This window comes from Scyliorhinus canicula, chromosome 8 (assembly GCF_902713615.1).
Source record: "Scyliorhinus canicula chromosome 8, sScyCan1.1, whole genome shotgun sequence".
NCBI classification, from domain to species: domain Eukaryota; kingdom Metazoa; phylum Chordata; class Chondrichthyes; order Carcharhiniformes; family Scyliorhinidae; genus Scyliorhinus; species Scyliorhinus canicula.
This window is the reverse complement of record NC_052153.1, coordinates 195,564,145-195,584,823: the sequence shown is the minus strand read 5'-3', so window position 1 is coordinate 195,584,823 and position 20,679 is coordinate 195,564,145. Positions and strand designations below refer to the sequence as shown.

The window sequence follows — 20,679 nt, the reverse complement described above, 5'->3', positions numbered from 1 at the left end:
GCGAGTGTGTGTGTGTGAGTGTGTTTGAGTGAGTGTGAGGGAGTGTGTGAGTGAGTGTTTGAGTGAGTGTGCATGAGTGAGTGCATGTGAGTGAGTGTGTGTGTGTGCGAGTGAATGTGTGTGTGTGTGAGTGAGTGAGGGAGTGTGTGTGTGAGTGAGTGAGTGAGCGAGTGTGTGTGAGTGTGTGTGAGTGAGTGTGAGGGAGTGTGTGAGTGAGTGTTTGAGTGAGTGTGCATGAGTGAGTGCATGTGAGTGAGTGTGTGTGTGCGCGAGTGAATGTGTGTGTGTGTGAGGGAGTATGAGTGAGTGTGTGTGTGTGGGAGTGAGTGTGTGTGAGTGAGTGTGCATGAGTGAGTGCATGTGAGTGAGTGTGTGTGTGTGCGAGTGAGTGTGTGAGTGTGTGAGTAAGTGAGTGTGTGAGAGTGAGTGTGTGTGTGTGTGCGAGTGAATGTGTGTGTGTGAGTGAGTGTGTGTGTGAGAGTGAGTGTGTGTGTGTGTGACTGAATGTGTGTGTGGGAGTGAGTGAGTGAGTGTGTGTGAGTGTGTGTGTGAGTGAGTGTGTGAGTGAGTGTGTGAGGGAGTGTGTGTGTGAGTGAGTGAATGAGCGAGTGTGTGTGTGTGAGTGTGTGTGAGTGAGTGTGAGGGAGTGTGTGAGTGAGTGTTTGAGTGAGTGTGTGTGAGTGAGTGTGTGTGTGTGTGAGTGAGTATTTGTGAGAGTGTGAGAGTGAATGAGAGTAAGTGAGAGTGAGTATGTGTGTGTGAGTGTGAGTATTTGTGTGTGAGTGAGTGAGTGTGTGTGTGAGTGAGCGAGTGTGTGTGAGTGAGTGTGTGAGTGCGTGTGAGTGTGTGCCAGTGAGTGTGTGAGTGCGTGTGAGTGAGTGTGTGTGAGTGTGTGTGAGTGAGTGTGTGTGTGAGTGAGTGTATGTGTATGCGAGTGAGTGAGTGTGAGAGTGAGTGTGTGTGAGAGTGTGTGTGTGTGAGGGAGTATGAGTGAGTGAGTGTGTGTGTGTGGGGTGTGTGTGAGTGAGTGTGCATGAGTGAGTGCATGTGAGTGAGTGTGTGTGTGTGCGAGTGAGTGTGTGAGTAAGTGAGTGTGTGAGAGTGAGTGTGTGTGTGTGCGAGTGAATGTGTGTGTGAGTGAGTGTGTGAGTGTGTGAGTAAGTGAGTGTGTGAGAGTGAGTGTGTGTGTGTGCGAGTGAATGTGTGTGTGTGAGTGAGTGTATGTGTATGCGAGTGAGTGAGTGTGAGTGTGAGAGTGTGTGAGAGTGAGTGTGTGTGAGAGTGTGTGTGTGTGAGGGAGTATGAGTGAGTGAGTGTGTGTGTGTGGGAGTGAGTGTGTGTGAGTGAGTGTGCATGAGTGAGTGCATGTGAGTGAGTGTGTGTGTGTGCGAGTGAGTGTGAGTGTGTGAGTAAGTGAGTGTGTGAGAGTGAGTGTGTGTGTGTGCGAGTGAATGTGTGTGTGTGAGTGAGTGAGTGTGTGTGAGAGTGAGTGTGTGTGTGCGAGTGAATGTGTGTGTGTGTGAGTGAGTGAGGGAGTGTGTGTGAGTGAGTGTGTGAGTGTGTGTGAGTGAGTGTGAGGGAGTGTGTGTGTGAGTGAGTGAGTGAGCGAGTGTGTGTGTGTGAGTGTGTGTGAGTGAGTGTGAGGGAGTGTGTGAGTGAGTGTTTGAGTGAGTGTGTGTGAGTGAGTGTGTGTGTGTGTGAGTGAGTATTTGTGAGAGTGTGAGAGTGAATGAGAGTGAGTGAGAGTGAGTATGTGTGTGTGGGTGTGAGTATTTGTGAGTGTGTGAGAGTGAATGAGAGTGAGTGAGAGTGAGTATGTGTGTGTGAGTGTGAGTATTTGTGAGTGTGTGAGAGTGAATGAGAGTGAGTGAGAGTGAGTATGTGTGTGTGAGTGTGAGTATTTGTGAGTGTGTGTGAGTGAGTGTGTGTGAGTGAGTATTTGTGAGTGTGAGAGTGAATGAGAGTGAGTGAGAGTGAGTATGTGTGTGTGAGTGTGAGTATTTGTTAGTGTGTGAGAGTGAATGAGAGTGAGTGAGAGTGAGTATGTGTGTGTGAGTGTGAGTATTTGTGTGTGAGTGAGTGTGTGAATTTGCTGATGGATGTGCTGCAGACCGTGCTGAGGTTACAGGAGGAGAATCCGGGGGAACATTCCTGCCTTACAGCCTCTTACCAGACTGGTAAGAAGTCTTACAACACCAGGTTAAAGTCCAACAGGTTTGTTTCAAACACGAGCTTTCGGAGCGCGGCTCCTTCTTCAGGTGCTCCGAAAGCTCGTGTTTGAAACAAACCTGTCGGACTTTAACCTGGTGTTGTAAGACTTCTTACTGTGCTCACCCCAGTCCAACGCCGGCATCTCCTCATCTTACCAGACTGGCAATGGATTTCCTGCGGAGGGTCCGGTTCCCAGTTGAGGCTGGACCCACACGTGTATTGTTCCTGTCCAGCTGGTGCCATTCTGGGTGGGCAGTTCACACGAATGAACTCTCCAATGCTGTATTGAGTCTTGAATGGATGTAATGTCGCTGGTGGGGAGGTAGCAGGTCGATTGCAGACCTTCACTACAACACAAAGAGAGGACATTAACTACGTGGTGTTAAACTGCATTTCGGGGATTTCTTCTGACAAAGGGGAGGGAAAATCCGGAACTCTATCCCTCAAATGTCTGGGGCATGATTGAAAATGTAAAAACGGAGATTGATATTTGTGCTATAATATCATGGGATACAGAGCAATGGGTACAGATGAGCCATGAAGGGTGCAACAATGTTGAGGGGCAGAATGGCCTCTTCCTGTTCCAATTACACCTGGTACCTGGAAATGTTGTGGGTTTCCTTAATCACCGACAACAAGGACTATAAACAAGGTTGTTTAATAACTGGCTCTACAGCTACTTCAACTCTTGTGCTCAGCCCGCATTCCCGGGATACCTCAGACCCGCGCTCCCGGGATATCTCAATCCATGCTTCCGGGGTTAACTAAGTCCCGCAATCCTGGGCTGGTTTGCAATGCAGAACAAGGCCAGCAGCACGGGTTCAATGCCCGTACCAGCCTCCCTGAACAGGCGCCGGAATGTGGAACTGGCTGATGGGTTTATCTTTCTGTGGCCAGTGTCTCACTGGTAGCAGCACGGGACGTTTCAGCTGGGTGTTCCTCTGCTGCAGGATTGGCTGTATTGGCCTGTGTAGGAGTCTGCACGTCGGATGCTGCAGGATTGGCTGGGTTGGTCTGTGTAGGAGTCTGCACGTCCGCTGGTGCAGGATTGGCTGTGTTGGCCTGTGTAGGAGTCTGCACGTCCGCTGGTGCAGGATTGGCTGTGTTGGCCTGTGTAGGGGTCTGCACGTCCTCTGCTGCAGGATTGGCTGTGTTGGCCTGTGTAGGAGTCTGCACGTCCGCTGGTGCAGGATTGGCTGCGTTGGCCTGTGTAGGAGTCTGCACGTCGGATGCTGCAGGATTGGCTGCGTTGGCCTGTGTAGGAGTCTGCACGTCGGATGCTGCAGGATTGGCTGTGTTGGCCTGTGTAGGAGTCTACACGTCCGCTGGTGCAGGATTGGCTGTGTTGGCCTGTGTAGGAGTCTGCACGTCCTCTGGTGCAGGATTGGCTGTGTTGGTCTGTGTAGGAGTCTGCACGTCGGATGCTGCAGGATTGGCTGTGTTGGTCTGTGTAGGAGTCTGCACGTCGGGTGCTGCAGGATTGGCTGCGTTGGCCTGTGTAGGAGTCTGCACGTCGGATGCTGCAGGATTGGCTGTGTTGGCCTGTGTAGGAGTCTGCACGTCCGCTGGTGCAGGATTGGCTGTGTTGGCCTGTGTAGGAGTCTGCACGTCCGCTGGTGCAGGATTGGCTGTGTTGGTCTGTGTAGGAGTCTGCACGTCGGATGCTGCAGGATTGGCTGTGTTGGCCTGTGTAGGAGTCTGCACGTCGGATGCTGCAGGATTGGCTGTGTTGGTCTGTGTAGGAGTCTGCACGTCGGATGCTGCAGGATTGGCTGTGTTGGCCTGTGTAGGGGTCTGCACGTCGGATGCTGCAGGATTGGCTGGGTTGGTCTGTGTAGGAGTCTGCACGTCAGATGCTGCAGGATTGGCTATGTTGGCCTGTGTAGGAGTCTGCACGTCCGCTGGTGCAGGATTGGCTGTGTTGGTCTGTGTAGGAGTCTGCACGTCGGATGCTGCAGGATTGGCTGTGTTGGCCTGTGTAGGGGTCTGCACGTCGGATGCTGCAGGATTGGCTGTGTTGGTCTGTGTAGGGGTCTGCACGTCGGATTCTGCAGGATTGGCTGGGTTGGCCTGTGTAGGAGTCTGCACGTCCGCTGGTGCAGGATTGGCTGTGTTGGCCTGTGTAGGAGTCTGCACGTCGGATGCTGCAGGATTGGCTGCGTTGGCCTGTGTAGGAGTCTGCACGTCGGATGCTGCAGGATTGGCTGCGTTGGCCTGTGTAGGAGTCTGCACGTCGGATGCTGCAGGATTGGCTGTGTTGGCCTGTGTAGGGGTCTGCACGTCGGATGCTGCAGGATTGGCTGTGTTGGTCTGTGTAGGGGTCTGCACGTCCGCTGGTGCAGGATTGGCTGTGTTGGCCTGTGTAGGGGTCTGCACATCGGATGCTGCAGGATTGGCTGTGTTGGCCTGTGTAGGGGTCTGCACGTCGGATGCTGCAGGATTGGCTGTGTTGGCCTGTGTAGGGGTCTGCACGTCGGATGCTGCAGGATTGGCTGTGTTGGCCTGTGTAGGGGTCTGCACGTCCGCTGGTGCAGGATTGGCTGTGTTGGCCTGTGTAGGGGTCTGCACGTCCGCTGGTGCAGGATTGGCTGTGTTGGCCTGTGTAGGGGTCTGCACGTCGGATGCTGCAGGATTGGCTGTGTTGGCCTGTGTAGGAGTCTGCACGTCCGCTGGTGCAGGATTGGCTGTGTTGGCCTGTGTAGGAGTCTGCACGTCGGATGCTGCAGGATTGGCTGTGTTGGCCTGTGTAGGGGTCTGCACGTCGGATGCTGCAGGATTGGCTGTGTTGGCCTGTGTAGGAGTCTGCACGTCCGCTGGTGCAGGATTGGCTGTGTTGGCCTGTGTAGGAGTCTGCACGTCGGATGCTGCAGGATTGGCTGTGTTGGCCTGTGTAGGGGTCTGCACGTCGGATGCTGCAGGATTGGCTGTGTTGGCCTGTGTAGGGGTCTGCACGTCGGATGCTGCAGGATTGGCTGTGTTGGCCTGTGTAGGGGTCTGCACGTCGGATGCTGCAGGATTGGCTGTGTTGGCCTGTGTAGGGGTCTGCACGTCGGATGCTGCAGGATTGGCTGTGTTGGACTGTGTAGGGGTCTTCACGTCCGCTGGTGCAGGGAGCTGGTGCCATTGGCCAGGTGACTGAGTGGTGGGTTCTGCCGGTTCTGATACCTTCAGAAGGTGCTGGTGGTTGAGTACACAGTCCGCAATGTCTGAGGCTACCACGGAACTGTTTGGCTGAGTACCACGGCCATTGCAGCCTGTGATCTGCACCCTGACCGTCTGACCAGAGGGCTGGCTCTGTGGGCATCTCGATCACAGTGTGTTTTGCTCCTCAATCTGTGTTGCAAGCGGCCATTATTCATGTTGGCTTCAAATTTGGGTGGCAGCAGAACCCTGTAGCCCTGATGCACCCAAAAAAAGAGTCATAAAGACATAGAAACTAGAAACAGGTGGAGTCCATTTGGCCCTTCGAGCCCTCTCCGCCATTCATTATAATCATAGCTGATCATCCAACACAATTCCCTGTTCCTACTTTCCCCGCATAGCCTTTGATTCCTTTAACTCCCAAGACCTTTTTTTATAATTTTAAATTACCTAATTATTTATATTTTTCCAATTAAGGGGTAATTTAGCGTGGCCAATCCACCTACCCGGCACATCTTTGGGTTGTGGGGGTTAGACCCACGCAGACACGGGGAGAATGTGCAAACTTCACACGGCCAGTGACCCACAGCCAGGATTGAACCCGGGTCCTCGGCGCCGTGAGGCAGCAATGCTAACCACTGTGCCACCATGCTGTCCCCAAGAGTAACACCTAACTGCTTCTTGAAAACATACAGAGCAGGATTCTCCATTTGGGAGACTCTGGGCCAGATTTTCCATCACCTGACGCCTATATCGGGAACGGCAATCGGATGGACAACGGCTCCCAACGCCAAAATCGCGGCAGGTTGACACAGGATCGCAATGCTCCGCCCCCTCCAAATCGGCATCACCATTTGCATTTAATTATCGGACCCGCCCGCAATGCTCCACCTCCGATGGCCAGAGTTCCCGACGGCGCGGGCCACGTGTGATCTCAACTGTATCCCAACTTTGCTGTATCTTTCACCATATGCGAAACAAGCTGTCCTGTTTGGAGGATGCTGGCTGCTGCATTTGGAGCAGGGCACCCCCCTATACTTCAGGAGCTGTGAGTGGGAGAAATTCAGAGAGACGTCTGGGAAGGTGAGTGATACAGAAACTTACCGCGGGGATTCAGAGAGCAGTCTGGGAAGGTAAGTGATACAGAAACTTACCTCGGGGTTTCTGAGTGCAGTGGGAGGTAATTAAATAATAACTTACCGTGGGGATTCAGAGAGCAGTCTGGGAAGGTAAGTGATATAGAAACTTACCTCGGGGATTCAGAGAGCAGTCTGGGAAGGTAAGTGATATAGAAACTTACCTTGGGGATTCAGAGAGCAGTCTGGGAAGGTAAGTGATATAGAAACTTACCGCGGGGATTCAGCGAGCAGTCTGGGAATGTATGTGATATAGAAACTTACCGCGGGGATTCTGAGAGCAGCCTGGGAGGGTAAGTGATATAAAAACTTACCTCGGGGATTCAGAGAGCAGTCTGGGAAGGTAAGTGATATAGAAACTTACCGCGGGGATTCAGAGAGCAGCCTGGGACGGTAAGTGATATAAACTTACCTTGGGGATTCTGCGAGCAGCCTGGGAAGGTAAGTGATATAGAAACTTACCTCGGGGATTCTGAGTGCAGTGGGAGGTAGGGGATTCAGAGAGCAGTCTGGGAAGGTATGTGATATAAAAAATTACCGCGGGGATTCAGAGAGCAGTGTGGGAAGGTATGTGATATAAAAACTTACCTCGGGGATTCAGAGAGCAGTCTGGGAAAGTAAGTGATATAAAAACTTACCATGGGGATTCTGAGTGCATTCTGGGAAGGTGCGTGATATAAAAAACTTACCATGGGGATTCTGAGTGCATTCTGGGAAGGTGAGTGATATAAAAACTTACCCCGGGGATTCTGAGTGCAGTGGGAGGTAAGTAATATAAAAACTTACCGCGGGGTTTGAGAGAGCAGTGTGGGAAGGTAAGTAATATAAAAACTTACCGCGGGGTTTGAGAGCAGTGTGGGAAGGTAAGTAATATAAAAACTTACCGCGGGGTTTCAGAGAGCAGTGTGGGAAGGTAAGTAATATAAAAACTTACCTTGGGGATGCAGAGAAGTGTGGGAAGGTAAGTGATACAAAAACTTAGTTTGGTGATTCAGAGTACAGCCTGCGATAGTAAATGATTCTCTGAATGTTCTGACTGGGGAAAAGACTGAAAAGTGACATCCCAGGAGGGCTTTGATTTTATTGGCTATTAGGGAAGCTGTGCTAAATTTGAAAATCTATTTAAATTACTGGTTTTTAATTGCTTTCAGACTGAGATAATAAGGAGAAATATAAATAAAAGGTTTTTTTTAAATTAAAAAACCAAATTAGAAAATAATTAAATAAAATAGAGATGGAGGGTCAAGTGATGTGTTGTTCCTGCATGATGTGGGAGCTGGTGGACCCCATTGTGTGTTCCCAGTGACTACATCTGTTGTAAGTGTTGGTTGATTGAAGAACTCCAGCTCAGAGCTGGTGAGCTGGATTCTGAACTTCCGACGCTGCTACACGTCAGGGAAGGGAGAGTTATCAGGACGCTTTGCTTCAGGAGGCGGTCACACCCCTTAGAGTAAGGACCTGAAAGTCGGTCAGTGGTCAGGGACAGCAGGATGTGACTGCAAGTGAGGCAGGTAAAGGGAGCCTGAATTCAGGAAGGGAGGAACCTCAGTTCTTGACCTTGTCCAACGTGTACGAGGTACTGGCTCCCTGTGTGGATGAAGAAAAGGGCTGGAGGTAGATTGAGCTAGGCGACCACTGCACCGTGGTACAGGAGCATTCGAAACAAGGTAAATGAGTTGACGGCACAAATCATCGCGAATAAGTATGGTTTAGTGGCCATCAGAGTCATGGTTGCAGGTTGGTCATGACTGAGTGTTCAATATCCATGGGTATCAAACTATTTGGAAGAACAGGCAGAAAGGTAAGGGAGATGGCATAACTCTGATACGTAAGGATGACATCAGGGCAGATGATATAGGTGCTATGGAGAAAAAGGTTGAATCCATTTGGGTGGAAATTAGAAATCGTAAGGATAAAAGGTAACTGATTGCATAGTCTATAGGCCACCAAAGAATAACATCATGGTGGGGTGGGCAATAAACAAAGAAATAACTGATGCATGTAGAAATGGTACAGCAATTATCAAGGGGGATTTTAATCTACATGTCGATTGGTTTAATCAGGTCGGTCAGGGTCAGGAGGAGTTTATAGAATGTACCCGCGATAGTTTCCCGAACAGTATATCATGGAACCTATGAGGGAACAAGCGGTCCTAGATCTGGTCCTGTGTAATGCTACAGGATTGCTTAATGATCTCATATTTAGGGATCCTCTCGGAAGGAGCGATCATAGTATGGTCCAAATTAAAATACAGAGGGAGGGTGAGAAGGTAAAATCCAATCCCAGTGTCCTGTGCTTAAACAAAGGAGACTACAATGGGATGAGGGAGGAGTTGGCTAGGGTAGACTGCGAGCAAAGACTTTATGGTGGGACAATTGAGGAACGGGAAGGACTTTCAAAGCGATTCTTCACAGTGTTCAGCAAAAGTAAACACGGTGAAAAGGATGGACTGTAGGAAAAGAGATACTCCGCCATGGATATCAAAGGAAATAAAGGAGGGTATCAAATTGAAAGAAAAGGCATACAAAGTGGCAACGATTAGTGGGAAACTAGAGGATTGGGAAATCTTTAAAGGGGCAGCATGGTAGCACAGTGGTTAGCACAGTTGCTTCACAACTGTCCTAACCAGGGTCCCAGGTTCGATTCCCGCCTTGGGTCACTGTCTGTGGGGAGTCTGCACATTCTCCCCGTGTCTGTGTGGGTTTCCCTTCGGGTGCTCCGGTTTCCTCCCACAGTTCAAAGATGTTCAGGTTAGGTGGATTGGTCGTGATAAATTGCCCTTAGTGTCCAAAAACGTTGGGTGGGGTTACTGGGTTACGGGGATACGGTGATAGGATGGAGGCGTGGGCTTAAGTGGGGTGCTATTTCCAAGGGCCGGTGCAGACTCGATGGGCCGAATGGCCTCCTTCTGCACTGTAAATTCTATGATCAACATTATGATTATGAGATTATGAGAGTAAACTAGCTCAGAATGTAAAAACAGCTGGCAAAAGTTTCTACAGATATATATAATGACAAACAATGGCTACGGTAAATACTGGTCCTTTGGAGGATGAGAAGGGGGATTTAATAATAGAAAATGAGGAAATAGCTGAGGAACTGAACAGGTTTTTTGGGTCGGTCCTCACAGTAGAAGACACAAATAACATGCCAATAATTGTTGGCAAGGAGGCTATGACAGGTGAGGACCTGGAAACGATTATTATTATGAAGTGTTGAGCAAGCTAATGGGGCTAAAGGTAGACAAGTCTCCTGGCCCTGATGGAATGCATCCTCGGGTACTAAAAGAGATGGCAGTGGAAACAGCAAATGCGCTCGTGGTAATTTACCAAAATTTGCTGGACTCTGGGGCAGTTCTGGCAGATTGGAAAATAGCAAATGTGACACCACTGTTTAAAAAAGGAGGTAGACAAGAGGCGGGTAATTATAGGCCAGTGAGCTTAACTTTGATAGCAGGGAAGATGCTGGAATGTATCATCAAGGAAGAAAGAGCGAGGCATCTGGATAGAAATTGGCCCATTGGGCAGATGCAGCATGGGTTCATGAAAGGTAGGTCATGTTTGACTCATTTATTGGAATTCTTTGAGGACATTACGAGCGAGGTGGACAACGGGGAACAGGTGGATGTGTTGTATCTGGATTTCTAGAAGACATTCGACAAGGTGCCACACAAAAGGCTGCTGCATCAAATAAAGGTGCACGGCGTTACAGGTAATGTATTAGCATGGAGAGAGGATTGGTAACTAACAGAAAGCAAAGAGTGGGGATTAATGGGTGTTTCTCTGATTAGCAATCAGTAGCTAGTGGTGTCCCTCAGGGATCCGTGTTGGGCCGACAATTGTTTACAATTTACATAGATGATCTGGAGTTGGGGACCAAGTGTAATGTGTCAAAGTTCACTGATGACACTAAGATGAGTGGTAGAGCCAAGTGTGGAGAGGACACTGAAAGTCTGCAGAGGGCTATAGATAGAGTTTAAGTGATGAGCAACAGTCTGGCAGATGGAGTTCAATGTTGATAAATATGAGGTCAGCCATTTTGGTCAGAATAACAGAACATCAACTATTATTTAAATGGTAAAGAATTGCAGCATGCTGCTGTGCAGAGGGACCTGGGTGTGCTAGTGCATGAATCACAAAAAATTGGCTGCAAGTACAGCAGGTAATTAAGAAGACGGATGGAATGTTGTCCTTCATTGCTAGAGGGATGGAGTTTAAAAACAGGAGGTAATGTTGCAGCTGTGTAGGGGGCTGGTGAGGCCACACCTGGAATATTGTGTTCAGTTTTGGTCTCCTTAGTTAGAAAGGACGTACTGGCGCTGGAGGGCGTGCAGAGGAGATTCACTAGGTTAATCCCAGAGCTGAAGGGGTTGGATTACGAGGAGAGGTTGAGAAGACTGGGACTGTACTCGTTGGAATTTTGAAGGATGAGGGGGGATCTTATAGAAACATATAAAATTATGAAGGGAATAGATAGAATAGATGCGGGCAGGTTGTTTCCACTGGCGGGTGACAGCAGAACTAGGGGGCATAGCCTCAAAATAAGGGCAAGTAGATTTAGGACTGAGTTTAGGAGGAACTTTTTCACCCAAAGGGTCGTGAATCTATGGAATTCCTTGTCCAGTGAAGCAGTAGAGGCTCCCTCATTAAATGTTTTTAAGATAAAGATAGATAGTTTTTTGAAGAATAAAGGGATTAAGGGTTATGGTGTTCGGGCCGGAAAGTGGAGCTGATCCACAAAAAGATCAGCTGTGATCACATTGAATGGCGGAGCAGGCTCGAGGGGCCAGATGGCCTACTCCTGCTCCTAGTTCTTCTGTTTATTTATATATCATGAATACTCCGGTTTCCTGCCGAAAATCACAACTTCTCATTTTGACTGCTCATTAAAGGTACAGATATTTCTGTCTGTTTGTAAGGTTGAGCATTCTTCTAATTGCAGCTGCTTGCAAACTAAATCACTACATTTACCGCAAACTACTCAATCCCCGATGATGTCTTCACTGAGAGTTCCAAATGCATATTTCTTTGTCAATATTTTTGGCGTGGCCGTGTAAGATTGTATTGATTCACCTGTTCTTTGGTTCATTGAATTGAAGGCACGTCTATCAGGGATTATGTTCACCATGAACTGATGTTCTCTCAGTTATTCAAGATTATCTCAGGGTTTTCCTTTCCCTCCTCTGTTTGGAAAACAATCAACTCGGCCTCGGGGCCCGCCAGGTTTAATGGAGCATCCGCCTGTCCGTTTTTCCGAGAGTGCAGTACATATGCCGCTCCTTCCGGGACCTTTCCCAATTATCCACAAGAGAGAGGGTCCATGCAGCAAAGTCCTTGTGCCAAACTGACAACTTCTGACACCAGGTAAACGCGTCGGGTTCCCGAAACACTGACAGCAAAGACTTTCAACCAGGTAGTTCATTCACTGGCTTAGCAGTTAGTGAGGCACGGCTGCACAGTGGTTAGCACCGTTGCTTCACAGCTCCAGAGTCTGCACGTTCTCCCCGTGTCTGCGTGGGTTTCCTCCGGGTGCTCCGGTTTCCTCCCACACATCCCGAAAGACGTGCTTGTTAGGTGAATTGGACACTCTGAATTCTCCCTCAGTGTGCCCGAACAGGAGTGTGGCAACTCGGGGATTTTCACAGTAACTTCATTCACGGTAACTACTTGTGACAATAATAAAAGATTATTATTATTATCATCTGATCACTTGGGCTCTGGGGGATAATTCACGCCTCCCGTCATGTGACATCTTTCTCACCTGACCACTTGGTGTACAGTACCAGCCGGGAATGGCCAGATTTCACTGAATTGAATTCCCAACTGAGAAGTTGGTTGGATTTGAACCGAACACACAGTGATTAGCACAGTAGCACAACACCTCACAGGTGCATTGTAAAACAATGTCAGACAGTGAGCCACAGGAGAGGGATTATGTCAAAAGGCCGAAAGCTTGGTGAAAGGGGTAGGTTTTGAGAAGTGTCTTATAGAGGGAGAGGTTGAGGGAGAGAATTCCAGAGCTTGCTGCCAGTGGGGGGGGGCAATTCAAATCGGGGACACTCAGGCCAGAATTAGAGGAGTGGAGATATCGCGCGGGGGGGGGGGGGGGGGGGGGGGGGGGTACAGAGATAGGGAGGGGTGAGACTGCGGAGGGATTTGAGAACAAGCCCCTGCAAGAGGAACCTCACGTTGACACTCCACGTCCTCCTTATGCCAGCTCCCATCAGGAAGGCAACGATAGAACTGATATCCAGTCAGCTCAAAGCCCGAGAAACAAATAATCTCCAGCAATTCTGCCACCTCGTAACGACGTTTGTTGACCTGTAAGAGAGACTGGGTGTTAAACAAACCCGCACACACCACAGAAACATGACTTATCAGGTAATACCTGCCTGTAATTTGGTTCTTCTTTAATAAATACTGATGTACCACCAATTGGACGCGAGACACGATGAAGGTCCAAACTTAAGCTTTAATCAGCTAGACATTAGCCCGGTGGTCGACTACAGTGTAAGGCCGACCACCGGGAACTCTGGGTACTTATACCCCGCCTCGGAGGCGGGGTCTACTAGCCTCTCGACCAATTGGTGAGCAGTCACATGACTAGTCCCAGCCAATCAGCCGAGAGGCACATGACCAGCCAGAGCCAATGGGAAACCAGTGCTCCCATTCATACCACCACAAATCCGTTCAAGGGATTTGAGCATCGCTGGTTAGACTAGCATTTATTGCCCATCCCTAGTTGCCCTTCAGAAGGTGGTGGGTGAGTTGCCCTCTTGAAACGCAGCAGTCCCTGAGGTGTAGGTACACCCACTGTGCTGTCAGGGAAGGAATTCCAGGATGTTGCCCCAGCAACAGTGAAGGAACGGCCGATATATTTCCCAGTTAGGGCGGTGAGTGACTGGGAGGGGAACCTCCAGGTGGTGGGGCTCCCAGGTATCTGCTGCTCTTGTCCTTCGAGATGGCCGTGGGTTTGGAAGGTGCTGCCTCAGGCGATCTTGCACAATGCTTTGACGTTACTGTTAACTAATCACAGTGACCATCTCTCTCCATCTTTCCCACGGACTCTGAGGAAAATCCCAATGTTTGGAGAGCAGTGGGAATCTCTGAGACTCGGGACAATGAGAGTGAATTTGCTTTTCTCATTCAGTCGCACTGTCCCTGACACGGTCCCCTTCTCATTCCAGTGGATACAGGTGCAGTTGGCCCAATCTCTCCTCATATTCCCCACCTGCCTGGATGAATGCAGCTCCAACAGCTCTCAACACCATCCAGCTCGGAAGGAGAGAGACACAGACCCAATAAGACAAGGCTGTTTCTCTCGCCTCAATGCTGTCAGACCCGCAGACTCTGACCCCATCCAGCATTTTGTTTTTATTGCAGGTTTCCAGCACCCGCAGGATTGTGCTTTAATATTCTGGGCTATGTTTGCTGTGGTCACAGTATTGCCAGTCCACCCAGAAAGGTGGCCTTACCCTCAGCGAGCCGTTGTCGGGAGCATTCGGTTTCCGGCAGTAAACGGTTCCACCCGTGGGATCCGGATTATCAATCTGATCATCAACCTCTCTCCTGGCATCGTTGTCATTAATACACTGAGTGCTTCTGCAGAAAGAGCAGAGGAAGGACAAGCTCAGTCCAATCTGGCATCAACCATTTCCACAGTGGGATCCCGCTCGCGGGCCCCTCATCACTTTCACGGCAGCACGGTAGCACAGTGGTTAGCACTGTGGCTTCACAGCACGAGGGTCCCAGGTTCGATTCCCGGCTGGGTCACTGTCTGTGCGGAGTCTGCACCTTCTCCCCGTGTCTGCGTGGGTTTCCTCCGGGTGCTCCGGTTTCCTCCCACATGTCCAAAGACGTGCAGGTTAGGTGGATTGGCCGTGATAAATTGCCCTTAGTGTCCAAGGAGGTCATTGGGTTACGGGGATGGGGTGGAGGTGTGGCCTTAAGTGGGTCGGTGCAGACTCGATGGGCCGAATGGCCTCCTTCTGCACTGTATGTTCTATGTTCTATAAGGTGGTCACGTCCGATGTCAAGCGTTTACTCTGTTTCTCTGTCTACAGATGCTGCCAGAGCTGGAGGGCATTACCGGCCGTTCAGGTCCTAACTCATCCCAGCTCCGCTGTTTAGAACCAAACCTATCTCGTTTTTTTTTTGTTAGATAGAGAAATACAGCACAGAACAGGCCCTTCGGCCCACGATGTTGCGCCGAACTTTTGTCCTAGGTTAATCATAGAATTTTGGACAATTTTTCATGGCCAATCCACCCAACCTGCACATCTTTGGACTGTGGGAGGAAACCGGAGTACCCGGAGGAAACCCACGCAGTCACGGGGAGGATGTGCAGACTCCACACAGACAGTGACCCAAGTCGAAATCGAACTTGGGACCCTGGAGCTGTGAAGCAATTGTGCTATCCACAATGCTACCGTGCTGCCCTTAAGAAGTTAACCTACACTCCATTATTCTACCCTAATCCAAGTACCTATCCAATAGCCGCTTGAAGGTCCCTAACTTTTCCGACTCAATTACTTCCACAGGCAGTGCATTCCATGCCCCCACTACTCTCTGGGTAAAGAACCTACCTCTGACATCCCCTCTATATCTTCCACCATTTATCTTAAATTTATGTCCCCTTGTAATGGTGTGTTCCACCCGGGGAAAAAGTCTCTGACTGTCTACTCTATCTATTCCCCTGATCATCTTATAAACCTCTATCAAGTCGCCCCTCATCCTTCTCCGTTCTAATGAGAAAAGGCCTAGCACCCTCAACCTTTCCTCGTATGACCTACTCTCCATTCCAGGCAACATCCTGGTAAATCTCCTTTGCACCTTTTCCAAAGCTTCCACATCCTTCCTAAAATGAGGTGACCAGAACTGCACACAGTACTCCAAATGTGGCCTGACCAAGGTTTTGTACAGCTGCATCATCACCTCACGGCTCTTAAATTCAATCCCTCTGCTAATGAACGCTAGCACACCATAGGCCTTCTTCACAGCTCTATCCACTTGAGTGGCAACTTTCAAAGAACTATGAACATAGACCCCAAGATCTCTCTGCTCCTCCACATTGCCAAGAACCCTACCATTAACCCTGTATTCCGTATTCATATTTGCCCTTCCAAAATGGACAACCTCACACTTGTCAGGGTTAAATTCCATCTGCCACTTCTCAGCCCAGCTCTGCATTCTATCTATGTCTCTTTGAAGCCGACAACAGCCCTCCTCACTATCCACAACTCCACCAATCTTCGTATCATCTGCAAATTTACTGACCCACCCTTCAACTCCCTCATCCAAGTCGTTAATGAAAATCACAAACAGCAGAGGACCCAGAACTGATCCCTGCGGTACGCCACTGATAACTGGGCTCCAGGCTGAATATTTGCCATCCACCACCACTCTCTGTCTTCTATTGGTTAGCCAGTTTGTTATCCAACTGGCCAAATTTCCCACTATCCCATGCCTCCTTACTTTCTGCATAAGCCTACCATGGGGAACCTTATCAAATGCCTTACTAAAATCCATGTACACTACATCCACTGCTTTACCTTCATCCACATGCTTGGTCACCTCCTCAAAGAAGTCAATAAGACTTGTAAGGCAAGACCTACCCCTCACAAATCCGTGCTGACTATCCCTAATCAAGCAATGCCTTTCCAGATGCTCAGTAATCCTATCCCTCAGTACCCTTTCCATTACTTTGCCGACCACCGAAGTAAGACTAACTGGCCTGTAATTCCTAGGGTTATCCCTATTCCCTTTTTTGAACAGGGGCACGACATTCGCCACTCTCCAATCCTCTGGTACCACCCCTGTTGACAGTGAGGACGAAAAGATCATTGCCAACGGCTCTGCAATTTCATTTCTTGCTTCCCATAGAATCCTTGGATATATCCCGCCAGGCCCGGGGGACTTGTCTATCCTCAAGTTTTTCAAAACGCGCAACACATCTTCCTTCCTGAAAAGTATCTCCTCAAGCTTATCAGTCTGCTTCACGTTGTCCTCTCCAACAATATGGCCCCTCTCGTTTGTAAATACTGAAGAAAAATACTTGTTCAAGACCTCTCCTATCTCTTCAGACTCAATACACAATCTCCCGCTACTGTCCTTAATCGGACCTACCCTCGCTCTAGTCATTCTCATATTTCTCACATATGTGTAAAAGGCCTTGGGGTTTTCCTTGATCCTACCCGCCAAAGATTTTTCATGCCCTCTCTTAGCTCTCCTAATCCCTTTCTTCAGTTCCCTCCTGGCTATCTTGTATCCCTCCAGCGCCCTGTCTGAACCTTGTTTCTTCAGCCTTACATAAGTCTCCTTCTTCCTCTTAACAAAACATTCAACCTCTCTTGTCAACCATGGCTCCCTCACTCGACCATCTCTTCCCTGCCTGACAGGGACATACATATCAAAGACACGCAGTACCTGTTCCTTGAACAAGTTCCACATTTCACTTGTGTCCTTCCCTGACAGCCTATGTTCCCAACTTCTGCACTTCAATTCTTGTCTGACAGCATTGTATTTACCCTTCCCCCAATTATAAACCTTGCCCTGTTGCTCGTACCTACCCCTCTCCATTACTAAAGTGAAAGTCACAGAATTGTGGTCACTACCTCCAAAATGCTCCCCCACTAACAAATCTATCACCTGCCCTGGTTCATTACCAAATACTAAATCCAATATGGCCTCCACTCTGGTCGGACAATCTACATACTGTGTTAGAAAAGCTTCCTGGACACACTGCACAAACACTACCCCATCCAAACTGTTTGATCTAAAGAGTTTCCACTCAATGTTTGGGAAGTTGAAGTCGCCCATGACTACTATCCTGTGACTTCTGCACCTTTCCAAAATCTGTTTCCCAATCTGCTCCTCCACATCTCTGCTGCTATTGGGGGGCCTATAAAAAACTCCCAACAAGGTGACTGCTCCTTTCCTATTTCTAACTTCAACCCATATTACCTCAGTAGGCAGATCCCCCTCGAACTGCCTTTCTGCAGCTGTTATACTATCTCTAATTAACAATGCCACCCCCCCACCTCTTTTACCATCCTCCCTAATCTTGTTGAAACATCTATAACCAGGGACCTCCAACAACCATTTCTGTCCCTCTTCTATCCAAGTTTCCGTGATGGCCACCACATCGTAGTCCCAAGTACAGATCCATGCCTTAAGTTCACCCACCTTATTCCTGATGCTTCTTGCATTAAAGTATACACACTTCAACCCATCTCCTTGCCTGCAAGTACTCTCCTTTGTCATTGTTACCTTCCCCACTGCATCACTACGTGCTTTGGCGTCCTGACTATCGTCTACCTTAGTTGCTGGACTACAGATCCGGTTCCCATTCCCCTGCCAAATTAGTTTAAACCCTCCCGAAGAGTACTAGAAAACCTCCCCCCCAGGATATTGGTGCCCCTCTGGTTCAGATGCAACCCGTCCTGCTTGTACAGGTCCCACCTTCCCCAGAATGCGCTCCAATTATCCAAATACCTGAAGCCCTCCCTCGTACACCATTCCTGCAGCCACATGTTCAACTGCACTCTCTCCCTATTCCTAGCCTCGCTATCACGTGGCACCGGCAACAAACCAGAGATGACAACTCTGTCTGTCCTGGCCTTTAACTTCCAGCCTAACTCCCTAAACTTGCTTATTACCTCCACACCCTTTTTCCTACCTACATCGTTGGTACCAATGTGCACCACGACTTCTGGCTGCTCACCCTCCCCCTTCAGGATCCTGAAGACACGATCAGAGACATCCCTGGCCCTGGCACCCGGGAGGCAACATACCTTTCGGGAGTCTCGCTCGCGACCACAGAATCTCCTATCTATTCCCCTAACCATTGAATCTCCTATTACTATTGCTTTTCTATGCTCCCCCCTTCCCGTCTGAGCCCCAGAGCCAGACTCAGTGCCAGAGACCTGGCCGCTGGGGCCTTCCCCCGGTAGGTCATCCCCCCCCAACAGCATCCAAAACGGTATACTTGTTTTGAAGGGGAACGGCCACGAGGGATCCCTGCACTGTCTGCCTGTTAGTTTTCTTTCCCCTGACTGTAACCCAGCTACTCTTGTCCAGTACCTTTGGTGTGGCTACCTCCCTGTAACTCTTCTCTATAACCCCCTCTGCCTCCCGGATGATCCGAAGTTCATCCAGCTCCAGCTCCGGTTCCCTAACACGGTCTCTGAGGAGCTGGAGTTGTTGCACTTCCCGCAGGTGTAGTCAGCGGGGACACCAGTGGTATCCCTCACCACCCACATCCTACAGGAGGAGCATGCAACTGCCCTAGCCTCCATCCCCTCTTACTTTACAGAATTAGCTGCCCCGTGGACCAACTGGACCTCCGCCCTCCGACTCTGCTCCCAGTCAGCTGTACTCTAAACTCCTGGTTCCCTTCACGCTCTTTGATAAATATAGGAAATGAAATGTAAGGAGCACCTTACTCCCTCCTCACCTAACTCCCTCAGTCACCAAACTCTCAATGTAGCACTCAAATGCCACAAGCTCAGCACTCCCTCAGTCACCAAACTCTCACTGTAGCACTCAAATGCCACAAGCTCAGCACTCCCTCAGTCACCAAACTCTCACTGTTTTGACTTGATTCAGTTGCAATGAGTGAGTACAAACACAGTACAGAGATTCTTCTCCCACTCTGTGTATACACACTCAGGATTAATACCCTTCTACCACTCAGTACACACACTTGGGATTGATACCCCTCTCCCACTCTGTGTACACACACTGGGGATTAATACTCCTCTCCCACTCTGTGTATACACGCTCAGGATTAATACTCCTTCCCACTCTGTGTATACACACTCAGGATTAATACCCTTCTACCACTCAGTACACACACTTGGGATTGATACCCCTCTCCCACTCTGTGTACACACACTTGGGATTAATACTCCTCTCCCACTCTGTGTATACATGCTGGGGATTAATACTCCTCTCCCACTCTGTGTATACATGTCAGGATTAATACTCCTTCCCACTCTGTGTATACACACTCAGGATTAACTCTGTACACACGCTGGGGATTAATACTCCTCTCCCACTCTGTGTATACATGCTCGGGATTAATACTCCTTTACAACTCTGTGTAAACGCACTCGGGATTAATACTCCTCTACAATTTTGTCTACACACACTCAGGATTAATGCTCCTCTACCACTCTGTGTAAACACACTCAGGATTAATGCTCCTCTCCCACTCTGTGTAAACACACTCAGGATTAATGCTCCTCTCCCACTCTGTGTAAACACACTCAGGATTAATATTCCTCTCCCAATCAGTGTACATACGCTTGGGATTATTACTCCTCTCCTGGTCTGTGTACACACTCTAGAGGTTAATACTCCTCTCCCACTTTGTGTACACTCTCGGGATTAATACTGCTGTCCCACTCTGTGGACACACATTTTACCAAAGAATCTCCATTATAAAGGATCCAATAGCAGGACGTTTAAAAATACATAATCTCATCAAGCAGGGTCAGCATGGCTCCATGCAGAGGAAATCACACCTGACAAATGTATTCAAATATTTTCAGGTGGCAATGAGCAGGATAGATAAAGGCAAACCAGTGGATGTAATATACCCGGATTTCCAAAAACGTTAGATAAGGTACTGCACAAAAGGCTACTTAATAAGATAAAAGTCCATGGTGCTGGGGGTAGATTATTAGCATGGATAGAGGATTGACTAACTCGGGCAACACGGTAGCACAGTGGTTAGCACAGTTGCTTCACAGCGCCAGGGTCCCAGGTTCGATTCCCGGCTTGGGTCACTGTCTGTGCGGAGTCTGCACGTCCTCCCCGTGTGTGCGTGGGTTTCCTCTGGGTGCTCCGGGTTCCTCTCACAGTCCAAAGATGTGCCGGTTAGGTGGATTGGCCGTTCTAAATGAGAGGCATTTTCAGTATAGCAAACTGTAACTAGCGCAGTCCCACAGGGATCAGAGCTGGGGCCACAGTTATTTACACTCCATATTGATAACTTGGACGAGGGAAGTGATTATTGCCAAGTTTGCGGATGATGCAGAAACAGGCGGGAAGGTGAGTGGTGAGGGTGACACAAAAGGCGGGATTTTCCCATATTCTTCCAGAGTTTCGTGGAACGGCCAAATATTTAGGCCAGATTTTGTGGCTCTCTGAAAGATACGCCAGTGGGCAGGGCAGGTTCCACGGAGGTC

General features: G+C 49.1%; 1 protein-coding gene across 1 annotated transcript in view; it reads right to left on the bottom strand.

The window, feature by feature from the left end:
• The window catches only part of LOC119969950 (complement component C6-like), a 123,169-nt gene that overhangs the window by 21,196 nt on the left and 81,294 nt on the right, over positions 1-20,679 (bottom strand). Inside the window, exons 11-13 of the mRNA XM_038803917.1 lie at positions 13,963-14,089; positions 12,676-12,808; positions 2,367-2,558 (exon numbers count right to left, since the gene is read on the bottom strand). Coding sequence (XP_038659845.1) covers positions 2,367-2,558; positions 12,676-12,808; positions 13,963-14,089 — 452 coding nt within the window. The remainder of the gene's footprint in view (positions 1-2,366; positions 2,559-12,675; positions 12,809-13,962; positions 14,090-20,679) is intronic.